Consider the following 12,815-nt stretch of genomic DNA (forward strand, 5'->3'; position numbering starts at 1 on the left):
GAGGGGAGTTCATGGTGGCATCTGGGAGTCGCCTTTAATAAGGGGACCCCAGATGCCCACCCCCTTCCCAGGAGAAATGAGTATAGGGGTACAAAGTACACCTTAACCATTTCCACAAAGGGTTAAATGAAATAAAAACACAACCACAAGAAAAGTATTTTATTATTCTAAATTAACCATAAATACTTGCCTGTACCTTAAAAAAAAAATTCCCACGCCAATATCCTCGGTAAACGTTCCAAACGAACACAGTATCTTCTTATCTTACGATCTTCAATTAAGTTGATTGAAGATCCCCGACGCCCCCCACATAGCAGAGAATGCGTCCTTTGGGACGCATAGCTGCCGGCTCCCGCTGTCTCCACCACCTTCCTTCACCTGTCACCCTCACCTAGGCTGGCACCTGGTGCACCCATGGGTGTACCGGGTGCCAGCCTAGGTGAGGGTGACAGGTGAAGGCAGGTGGGGAGAGACAGCGGGAGCCGTCAGCTATACGTCCTGCACAGGACACATTCTAAGCTATACTAACGGTTCATGAATCATCCGGTTCTTTTTAATGAATCGGTTCTTTTTTCTTCGAAACTTTAAAATTGATTTTCTCAAAAAGTATAAGGTCTTTTTAACCTGCTGAGCGGTCTGGACGAGCTCAGCTCGTCCAACACCGCCAGAGGCTGCCGCTCAGGCCCTGCTGGGCCGATTTTCGTCAAATAAAAAGCAGCACTCGCAGCCGGCACTTTGCCAGCCGCGTGTGCTGCCTGATCGCCGCCGCTCTGCGGCGATCCGCCGCGAGCAGCGGCGAAAGAGGGTCCCCCCAGCCGCCTGAGCCCAGCGTAGCCGGAACAAAAAGTTCCGGCCAGCGCTAAGGGCTGGATCGGAGGCGGCTGACGTCAGGACGTCGGCTGACGTCGATGACGTCACTCCGCTCGTCGCTATGGCGACGATGTAAGCAAAACAAGGAAGGCCGCTCATTGCGGCCTTCCTTGTTTATTCTGGGCGCCGGAGGCGATCGGAAGAACGCCTCCGGAGCGCCCTCTAGTGGGCTTTCATGCAGCCAACTTTCAGTTGGCTGCATGAAATAGTTTTTGTTTAATTTAAAAAAAACCCTCCCGCAGCCACCCTGGCGATTTAATCAGAACGCCAGGGTGGTTAAAAAAAATGTTTTTCCTCTTGTTCCCACTATTCTACTTAACATTCCCAACAATTTTGGTGTTTCTAGCTTTTAAAGGGGCTTTGCTATTAACCGCTAAAGTCGGCGGGCGTTTAATTTTCCCACGGTCAGAAGGAAGTCTTTAAAATCAATTTTCTCAAAAACTATAAGGTCTTTTTGAATTTTTTTTCCCTCTTGCAGTCACTGAAAAAACTCAGGTGTTAGACACCTTGAAACATCTTTTCCATCACTTTTGTGGCCAGCATAAATGTTTCTCAAAGTTCGCCTCCCCATTGAAGTCTATTGCGGTTAGCAAAAGTTCCTGCGAACCGAACTTTTTGTGGAAGTTCGCGAACCGAAAATCGGAGGTTCGGGCCATCTCTAGGTCACAGCCGCTACCCCCCACAATACGCGCACATACGCGTCCCGCTTGCTCGTTCCCCAGCACTGTCTGAAGTATATGCACACAGGGAGCTGCTTGCGTGGCAGTTGGAAAAAGCTGCTATTTCCCACAATGCAATGAGAACCTCTGTGAACCACAGACAGCAAACTGTCAGGTCCAGCCCTGTGTCCCTGCTCCCTGGCCGCTGTCCTAACTGCCCTGGCTGCACACATGCTCAGTACAAAAAAGCCAGGGACACACAGACAGGGAAAGAGGATGACGCAGGGACAGTTAGGTTTTATTATAGAGGATGCCCGGTATGTGCAGGTATTTTCATACAACTACCATATACACTTGACTGAATATAAAAATACCCATTTCCACCTGAGAGATCAAATAAAAATGGTTGACTCAGTTATAAACTGAGGGGACATTTACTCCACAGCTGTCGCTCCATCATCACATATTTTCTTGTTGGCCCTGCTGCCAGTGTCGTCACTGCAGCCAGTATGCTTGACCCACCTTACAATAAGCAGTGAGCATTTCCTCCTAGTCTCACTTGTTATATTCTTCCACTAGTGTCCCTGCGGCAAACAACACAGTAAAATTCTCATAGCCCCCACCACACACACACACACCTTTCCTGCTGTTGCTGCACTTCCCCTTGCAAAGAGTGCGACAAAGTACTATTGCAGAGACCCCCTTGCCATCTAGTGATCCCAGAGCAGAGTGTACAACAGGGCATTCCGTCCGCAACTAGTAAGGAAAAATAGGGCCTGTTTCCACTACACGCGGATTCTGGATGCAGAAAATTGACTCCAATGAATGTCTATAGGCCTGTTTCCACTAAACGCAATTATTCTAAAGCAGATTTCCCATAGGCATTCGTTGGAGTCAGTTTTCTGCATCCAGAATCTGCGTGTAGTGGAAACAGGCCCTTAGAGGTTAGTTATGTCTTAACGTGGCCACACACCATACAATTTTCATGCAATCTGACTGTACAATTGTACAATCTTACCAACATCCATGTAGTATAACATGATTTGGTGATTGATTGTACAGCCAGATTGCATGAAAATTGTATGGTGTGTGGCCATCTTTAGTCTTCAGCGAGGCACACACCATTCAACTTCCTGGCCAATCGATGGGTCGAAACAATTATTTCTGACATGTCCAATCAACTCCCGATCGATGACAGAATTGAGTTTCCGATCTCTACAGCACAAAATCTATTCCGTTATCAATCGGGAGCTGACCGGACATGTTGAAAATAATTGTTTTGACCCATCGAAAATGTAATGGTGTTTACTTAGTATAAGGTCTTGCTATCTTTGTTTCTTCATCCAACCTACTACAGCAGACAAAGTTATGCAATCTCAAATTATGTGATCCTATAAAAAACTAATACCACCAAGGAAACTGGATGAGAATAAATATGTTTGTAAAACTGGCCATACACACTACATTCTCTTCATTCAATACAATCATCCAACACAGTGCTGTAATACAGTGCAATCTAACTGGAAGGTATGGACTGTGTGTGTCTACTGTGTGGACTAGTCTTCACATACCTGGGCCAATATACAATTCACTTTTTCTTCTAAGTTTTTTCCTAGGTGAAATTTTCACAATGTTTTTTAAGCCACCAGCAAGCAAGAAAATACTCAGAATAATTTTGACAGTACTTTTTCACCTACATTTTAGTACTTTTTCAATTGCAGATTGCTAAAAAAATTAGTTGATGAAAAATTATCTCTAGGGGAGAAAAAACTTTGGAGATAAAGTGAATTGCATACGGGCCCTAGTGTCCAAAATCACACTGCATGTAGCATAAAATGTATCCCATTGCAAACATAATTCTTGTTTTGAAGTTAAAAAAGCCTACTTTCATTTTCATTTGGATTTGGGCATGTTATTATATCTGTAAGACAAGACACAGAACATTTATATTTCGCTTTTCTCCTGGTGCACTCAAAGAGCTAGAGCTGCAGGCACTAGGGCACGCTCAGTGGGCAATAGCAGTATTAACCTCCTTAGCGTTAACCCCGTGCTGGACACGAGGTAAGCCGCCGCGGAGGACTCCTCAGGCCCTGCTGGGCCGATTTGCTTAATTTTTTTTTTCAAACACGCAGCTAGCTGCGTGTTTGTTGCGATCGCCGACGACGATGTGCCGCTACCCACCGCGATACAGGGCACACCGCATACCCCTTGCACAGCCTGGCCAATCGTTGCCAGACTGCGCTATGGGGTGGATCGGGATTCCCGATGACGTCACTCCGTTCGTCGCCATGGCGCCGGGGGAAGCCCTCAGGGAAATCCCGTTCAGAACGGGATTTCCTTATGGGCAAGCGGCGCCGGCGGCGATTGGTGAGTACGAGGGGACGCCGCAGGAAGGGGGGGGAAGTATGTAGCTAGCGCTAGGCTAGCTACATGCTAAAAAAAAAAAAAGGGAAAAAAACCCTCCCGCGGCCGCGCATATCATACCACCAGGGAGGTTAAAGGGAAGGTTCGCGCAGGATATAGAAAACAAACTGCACTTACCTGGGGCTTCTTCCAGCTCCTGGCAGTCGATTGGTGCCCTCGCCGCAGCTCCTCTCCCTCACGGCGTCCAGCGGTGAAGAAGCCGGCTTCGTCAGGTCGGCTTCCGTGCGCTCCACGGCGGGGGGGGGGGGTCACGTGGTGTAGGGACGTCATCGGGTCTCTACTGCGCAGAACTACTGCGCCTGTGCAGTAGAGACCAGATGACGTCACTTACACCATGCGACCCGCGCCGTGGAGCGCACATGAAGCCGACCCGGAAGCCGACCAGGCGAGGTCGGCTTCTTCACCGCTGGACGCCGGGAGGGAGAGGAGCTGCGGCGAGGGCACCGATCGACTGCCAGGAGCTGGAAGAAGCACCAGGTAAGTGCAGTTTGTTTTTTATATCATGTGCGGATCTTCCCTTGTGCCTAAGGTCTCCTTACTGAATAGGTGCTGGCTTACTGAACAGGAAGAGCCGAGATTCGAACCTTGAATAGTTATCTTACCATAGCAGATGGAAAATTAAATCAGGACATTTTTGCTCAAAACAAAAGATGACTACTCCAAAGTCATGTTTTATTTTAGTGTTTAGTGCATTCAGTTTAAAGAGTCTGAGGCTATATTTAAAAAAAAAAAAAAACAGGAGGATGGGGAAGGCTCTGGGTCCTATAGAGCCTTCCTGGTCCTCTCCTGGTCCCTGTGTTCTCCTGCAGACTCCCCCATTAACAGTTTCAGACCGATGGGTTGGAGACTGCTCTCTTTCGCTTCGGGTGGACTTCGGAAGCACTCTGTCTCCCGAAGACGAGACGCTCCATACTGCGCAGTGGCGTAGCTAAGGAGCTGTGGGCCCCGATGCAAGTTTTGCATTGGGGCCCCCCCAAGCATTCTATACATAATTGATGCGGCGCACTAAAAACTGCCAATGGCAACTACAGTGTCAGAGGTGCAAGAAGGGGATGGGAAACAGTTTATTAATGATTACCAGTACACTATTCAAAGTATACATAGAAGTGATTATTATGAGCACAGGACCAATCAAGAGCTAATACTGTGGTTGAGGGAGGGCCCCTCTGGCTCAAGGGCCCGATGCGGTTGCAAACTCTGCACTCCCTATTGCTACGCCCCTGAATACATACAGGGTGCATTTCTCTCTGTTTTCCTCCTGTGCAAGTGTCCAGGTCCACTTTACTATAAACTCTGAGTCCCCCCATCTCAGACATTACACACCTATCAAGACTCCGGAAACAAAGCACTCAGTTTTGCAAACCTGAATACACCTTGCATGGAAAACATGGATGCTTAAAGGCTCGTACACACGTTGGATTTTCGCAAACGAACTGTCGTTTGAACGTCCGGTCGTTTGGACGTCAAATCGGGCGTCTGTAGTCTGTCGTTCAGCTGATAAGACTGGATTTGAAAGATCTGCCAAGTGGATCACTCAAGTCCAGTCTTATCAGCTGAACGACAGACCATACACACGCCCGATTTGACGTCCAAATGACCGGATGTTCAAACGACGGGTCGTTTGCGAAAATCCAACGTGTGTATGTACCTTAACACCCACAAAAGAACATGTGCTCCACAGAGACAAAGCTCTACTAACCTACAATTACCTCTTAAAAAGGCAGGTTATTAAAACACATTATTAGTCTAATTAAATGAGATGAAACAAGAAACACAAGTGTTGTGAAGCTCCCCCAGCAGCCACATATTAGCCTTCATTAGCTTGGAACAAGTGTAATCACGCTGCCTGGTTGCCAGGAGTTACTGTACTTCTCTGCCTGCTGGTAAGCTGAGTCTGGAGTACAGGTGTACATACCACGCGGACTCTACTGCCTTTTCTAACAACTTGAGAATCATACACCGAGCGGCGCAGCCAATGTTTATTACATCCAGCAACGTGTAATCACCATAGGCGTTGTTATCCTGTCACATAAGTTTAGAGATTATGTAGCAATGGGAGAAAAAAAATCACCAGTGACACATAGGAGCCATCAGCCATGTGCCGACATGTAGCAGTGCTGGTTACTTTTACCTTTCCTCACAGTCCCGAGATTTAATAATGGACACCATCTTACAGAACAACTCCCCCGTCATGGTGTCCAGCGGCGACTCCAGCTTCAGATTTTTAGGGGGGCTCAAAAGGGGCTCAGTGGCTGGCAGGCGGGGCTCACAACGAAAAATGGGCATGACCATGTAACAGAATGTTGGCATGATCATAGGTGGGCAAAATATACATGACCTTAGTGGTGTAAAAGGTCTGCCCAGGAAGTTTGAGCTCTGCCTCAGTGTTACCCCCCAAAATGCATGTAATCTGACAGCATTTCACCAGAAATACACGTAATTTGGCAGAGATTCCTCCAAAATACAGATAACATGGCAAACCACTTATACTGTACATACTGGAGGTAGCAAACATCGGCGCACACTGCAGCTAGTTTACTATCAGTACAGGCACAGAGTCACAGCTTATACAATACATATTGGAGGTAGCAGATATCAGCACACACTGCAGCTGGTTTACTATCAGTACAGGCACAGAGTCACAGCTTATACTGTACATATTGGAGGTAGCAGATATCAGCACACACTGCAGCTGGTTTACTATCAGTACAGGCACAGAGTCCCTGCTTATACTTTACATATTGGAGGTAGCAGATATCAGCACACACTGCAGCTGGTTTACTATCAGTACAGGCACAGAGCCCCTGCTTATACTGTACATATTGGAGGTAGCAGATATCAGCACACACTGCAGCTGGTTTACTATCCGTACAGGCACAGAGTCACAGCTTATACTGTACATATTGGAGGTAGCAGATATCAGCACACACTGCAGCTGGTTTACTAACAGTACAGGCACAGAGTCACCGCTTAGGCTCGGTTCACATTAGGCTGTTTTCAGCCTACGTTCCGCTCCGATGAGCGGAACGCAGCAGCCGCAGCAATGCTTTCCCCTATGACACCCTCCTTCACCCCATGCCACTGTAGTGATTTTTTCCTCTCCCATTAAACTAATGCCCCTCTCCTACCCATGCCACTAATGTCCCCCACCCACCTTCTTCCCCATGCCAGTAATGCCCCCCCCCCCCCACTCCCCCAAAGCTCCCTTGATTCGCCACAGGGGGCCAGAGCTGAGAGTACTTTTTTTTGTAATTAAACCCCTGTCTGAGGCTGCCTCCCATGCGGCTGCTAAAATGTTCATATTTGCAGCCCGGGCAGCCTCCCACCTTCTCCCCCATGCAGGGCCGGTTTAAGGGGCCTCGGGGCAAGCTTAAGCAGGGGACCCCCTCCCTACACCCCCGTCAATACACAATCATGTTCAACACACCATTCTCTCTCTCTCTCTCTCTCTCTCTCTCTTCTTTGGTCATTCATTCTTTAGAAAGAATGCTGCTCCCTGCTGTGCATAGATCATGTGCTTTCCTTTTTACCCGAGTGATGTGTGTGGTGTTCTTTCATCCCTCTGATGCAGATGTCCAGTGCCCTGCATCTCCCTTTCTCCCTCCATGAAGGTTCCCCCTCCTGTCCACCTCTCCCTCAGGCTCCCATGACAGATTCAGTCACTCACTTTGTGCCCCGTTTATAGCTGACAGCAGCGGCTGAGTTCCACATTCCAGACAGCATTCTTCTGTGGAGTAAAGGTCCTTCCAGTTCCTTGATGACCTCATTAAGTGGGGACACTTAAAGATACAGGAGAATGCCGTCACTGAAATGTGTAACTCAGCCGCTGCTGTCAGCTATCAACGGGGCACAAAGTGAGTGACTGACTCTTTCATGGGAGGGAGAGGAGAAGGGATGCAACTAGTAACATAGTGGCCACAGCACGGGTCGGGACTCGGGAGACAGCCTCAGACGGGGTTTAATAAAAAAAGAAAGTAAGTGCCTAACCACCACCATACGCACACGCACAGGAGGGGGAGCGGCCGGCCGGGCCCCACCCTCAAGGCTGCAGGAGGCGGGCCCGGTCGCACATGCGACCCCTGCGACCTCGGGCCCTACTCCACTGATACTGCGCACACGCAAGTGCCCTCTCTTGTGCACTCTGCACCCGTGTTCCCGAAGACTTCCGAAGTCTCCCGCAGTGGGAGATATGAACGGAGGAGAGTGTGGGGGAACGAGCAGATGAGGAGAGGACCAAGAAGGCTCTATAGGACCCAGAGCCTTCCCCCTCCTTAGGTTAGTATCTTTTTTTTTATTTTAAATATCACTTCAGAATCACTTTAAACATAGTTTACCAGAATATATATTATAGTTCCACTTTAATACTTTATGAAACTCCAAGCACACATGAAAAAGTCAGTTAATGTCATTTGTCCAGTAAAAAAAAAAATTGACATAGTTTTGAAAACTGACAGTACATGCCTGTATTCTACAGAAGCCTTCAACACTAAGGTCTCCATGTGCTGCCTGCACGCTCACGCATTGGTTCTGGGATACTTTTGAATGCCAGTCGGCCCCTGTTCGATGGAATAAAATGCGTGCAACAGGATCCGAAGGACTAACTTCTCCTCCAATTACTTCTCCTCGAATGCCTTTTACTCTGGCTCCCAGTACCTCCCATGAAACACTCTGCAAATAAAAGGAAACATTTTTTTTACATACATACATAAAGAAAAGTAGAAGAATTACCAGCTGAACATTTAATATTTATGTCATTAAAATAATTTACATAAGGCTTTTACATTTTAATACTGATGTAATTGTATTTATGAAAAGCTGATAGAAAAACGTCTACTTTTATTTTTGCAAAATGTACCTTAATGGATAAGTAATCTGAGGCAAAGCTACCCAAGGTGAGCACAGAGGTATGTTCATGCAAGATCCACGTACCTCTATACAATGTCTGTTCCTTTCCTTGATTCTGGTAGTTCCTATAATCACTTTTTTTAGCTAAAGTCATATTTTCAGACAGGAAGAGGCAGGGTGGTAGAAGGGAACATCACAGCAAGCCTGTCTCTTCCTGTCTGAAGTTTGGAAGCCAGCATCCCACTGGCGTCTCTGTACCTCTGACCTGGCATGTTACATGGTAATGAAGATGAGGCGCCAGCGGAGATGAAAACAGAAGGACACTGACAAAAGAAGGGAAAGTGCTGGCCCAGACAGGTAAGTTTGCATCGCTGTAAGTAATATGCAGTAAACTGGTGTATGGGGGGAGCACTCAGCAGCAAAATGGCCCCCCGAATTCTGTAACCTAAGAGGGTAGGGGACAATGGGGTCACCTAATGCTGCTATCTTGGGGGTAGACTTCACCAAATGTTGCATTTGGGTTGGGGGGAGGGGGGGGGGGTGCTCGGCAACTAATACGGCTATATTTTGAAGGGGGGATGTGGGGCCAGGTTTAGGGGAGGCCTCCCTTTTAAGTTTTGCCCGGGGCTTTATTTTATGTAGAACTACCCCGACGCCCAGGGTATGTGGGTCTAGCATGAACATACTTCGGTGCTTACCTTGGGTAGCTTTGCTTCGGGTCAGGTTTCCTTTAAGCAGTTTAGCCACTGAGGATTGCTTAGGGATGGTCAATGCAGTGGCGTTCCTACCATTGGACGCAGGGGGGCATGGCGCCCTGGGTGACTGACAGCCAGGAGGGAGTCGCCACGACCACCCCATTGCAGAGCAGGAGGGGAAGAGCAGGAGGGAGAAGGAGGGGTGACAGGGATAGCGGCGGGGAGGGGGGACATATCCCCCCCTCACCTCGGTCCCCTCCTTCTGCCTCTCTTCCCCTCCAAAATGCGGGCAGCGGGCACTAAACAGGCAGGGCGGGCAGGCGCAGAACACTCACTACACTTCCGCGTTCCAGCTGCTGAAACGCAGAAGTGTAGTGAGTATTCTCCGCCTGCCTGCCCTGCCTGTTTGGTGCCCGCTGCCCCCATTTTGGAGGGAAGAGAGGCAGAAGGAGGGGACCCAGGTGAGGGAGGGGGGGGATATGTCCCCCCTCCCCGCCGCTGTACCTGTCACCCCTCCTTCTAGCTACACTGGGGGGGCCACTATACTATCTACACTGGGGGGGGGGCACTATACTAGCTACACTGGGGGGGGGCACTATTCTAGCTACAATGGGGGCCACTATACTAGCTACACTGGGGGGGGGGCGCTATACTATCTACACTGGGGGGGGCACTATACTAGCTACAATGGGGGCCACTATACTAGCTACACTGGGGGGGCACTATACTAGCTACACTGGGGGAGCCACTATACTAGCTACACTGGGGGGCCACTATAATAGCTACAATGGGGCCACTATACTAGCTACACTGGGGGGGGGGCACTATACTAGCTACACTGGGGGGGGCACTATACTAGCTACACTTGGGGCCACTATACTAGCTACACTGGGAGCCACTATGGGGGCCACTATACTGCCTACACTGGGGGCAGCTATACGGGGGGGTCACTATACTAGCTACACTGGGGGCCACTATACTAGCTACACTGGGGGCCACTATACTAGCTACACTGGAGGGGGCACTATACTAGCTACACTGGGAGCAACTATATTACCTACACTTAGGGCAACTATATTACCTACACTGAGGGCAACTATACTAGCTATTGTAACGATTGGTGTCAGCACACAGAGAGAATCTAATTATTGATGATCTGCAGAATCATCAACAATACAGATGTATACCTGATTATGGATGATCTGCAGAATCACCAATAATACAAGTATGACTAACCTCTGGACACCTAATAAAGAGTAAGTGTTTGGTGCAACTGAAGACTATCTCCCGTGGGGCGGGAGACACAGATACTTCGGCCAAAAACCACCTGAGGAGCAGGTCGCCCTCGGCTGTACAGGGACTATCTCTTTAAGAGAGGAGATAGCTATAATCTGGCAGCCAGTGATTCCCTGGTAAACTGGTAATCAGACTGTACTGCAGCCAGGGGACTCCTAAGGGATAGAGGCCACTGGCTGCACTGCAGGAAGGACTCTCGGAGGAGCAAGAGATCCTTGCAGTAACTTGACACTTGGTGGAATAGTGTCACGGGTAGTACAGGCAGACTGAACACTCGAGGGATGAGTGACAGCCAGAAGGGTCGGGCAGGCCATGTTGGCAACACACGAGCAGATAAGGTACAAAGACAGAAGGCTGATTCGGTAACCGGGTACAGGCAAGGTTGGCAACTGGTAGGCAGATAAGCAGAGGTACCGAATCAGCAAGCAAGAGAGAGGTCGACAGAGCAAATGGTCATAACAGATATCAAGCACAATCCTAGTCTGAGGTGTGAGGTCCTTGGTCTCGACACCCAGGAACTAGTCTAAAGAATAACACAGTTTCCTATGCTTGGGTGTGAGGTCCTTGGTCTCAACACCCTGGAACTGGTCTAAAGTATAACACAGCAATGACACAGTAATCCTAAGCTTGGGTGTAAGGTCCTTGGTCTCTACACCCCGGAACTGGTCTAAAGTATGACACAGCAATGACACAGTAATCCTAAGCTTGGGTGTGAGGTCCTTGGTCTCAACACCCCGGAACTGGTCTAAAGTATAACACAGTAATAACAAGAGCGTAATCTGGCTAAGTGTGAATTCCCAGGTCCACCTGGTTCTAACACACTGTAGGATCTGACTGAGGTCTGAGTGCTCACACGTAAGTATTCGCAACGGCAGACAACCAGCAACTGACAAGCAAGATCTATTTATACTACAGCGCTCCTCAGCGCCGCCCCCAGCCACTCAGCCAACTAGGAGTCCTGTTGGAATCAGCTGATCGTCCTGATCAGCTGATACCTCTCCTGCTGGCATAAAGGTCCCGCCTTCTAGTGCGCGCGTGCGTAGCTCTCCATCTGTGTGCACTAGAAGGCCCAGGCAAACCAGACGCATGCTGCTGTGCGGAAACCGCCAGTCTGAACACGGAGACAGCCGCCCCGCCGCCAGACCGCGCAGCGGCATCTCCGCTATTTATTACAGCTATATTGGGGGCAACTATACTAGCTATAGTGGTGCAGTATCGGCGCCTGGGGGGTGCTTTGGGTGCTGAATCACCCCCTAAAATTCTCCAAGCACCCTCCAGCGTGAACTGACTTTCGGCATCTAATAGACGCCGTGTCAGTTCACTGACAGCAGCAGCCCGCAGCTCCGACAGCGGCAGAGCAGGACTACAGTAAAATGGTGTCTGGAGCCCTGCTCTGGAGACTTTGAGTCTGCAGTGCAGGGCTTCGGGCTCCATTTTCCCGATTGCACATATTTTCTGGGCAAATCTGCCGACATGATTGCATGTATTTTCTGGGCAAATCTGCCGACATGATTGAACTATTTTCTGGGCAAATCTGCCATATGATTGCACGTATTTTCTAGTCAAATCTGCCGACATGATTGAACGTAATTTCTGGGCAAATCTGCTCACATGACGTGTATTTTCTTGAGAAAACCTGCAAAATTATGTGAATTTTCTGGGGTAAGGGTCACCAAAACTTGGGCCCACTGTCTTTGCGTTGCACTTTTAAAGGGAACCAGAGGTGAGAATAATATTGAGGCTGCCATATTTATCTACTTTTAAGCAATACCAGTTGCCTGGTTGCCGTGCTAGTCCTCTGCCTCTAATTCTTTCAACCATAGACCCTGAACAAGCATTCAGCAGGTCAGGGGTTTCTGACAATATTGTCAGAACTGACAAGATTAGCTGCATGCTTGTTTCTGGTGTAATTCAGTTCACTACTGCAGCCAAATAGATCAGCAGGGCTGCCTATTGTTTAAAAGGAAATAAATATGGCAGCCTCCATATCATCTCTCATCCCGGGTTCACTTTAAACTGGTTAGCT

At 48.7% G+C, this 12,815-nt stretch overlaps 1 protein-coding gene across 1 annotated transcript in view; it reads right to left on the reverse strand.

The window, feature by feature from the left end:
* The window catches only part of TMEM132A (transmembrane protein 132A), a 240,977-nt gene that overhangs the window by 119,939 nt on the left and 108,223 nt on the right, over positions 1–12,815 (reverse strand). Inside the window, exon 3 of the mRNA XM_068255296.1 lies at positions 8,415–8,621. Coding sequence (XP_068111397.1) covers positions 8,415–8,621 — 207 coding nt within the window. The remainder of the gene's footprint in view (positions 1–8,414; positions 8,622–12,815) is intronic.

The sequence above is a fragment of the Hyperolius riggenbachi genome, chromosome 10, assembly GCF_040937935.1.
Source record: "Hyperolius riggenbachi isolate aHypRig1 chromosome 10, aHypRig1.pri, whole genome shotgun sequence".
In the NCBI taxonomy this organism is placed as follows: Eukaryota; Metazoa; Chordata; class Amphibia; order Anura; family Hyperoliidae; genus Hyperolius; species Hyperolius riggenbachi.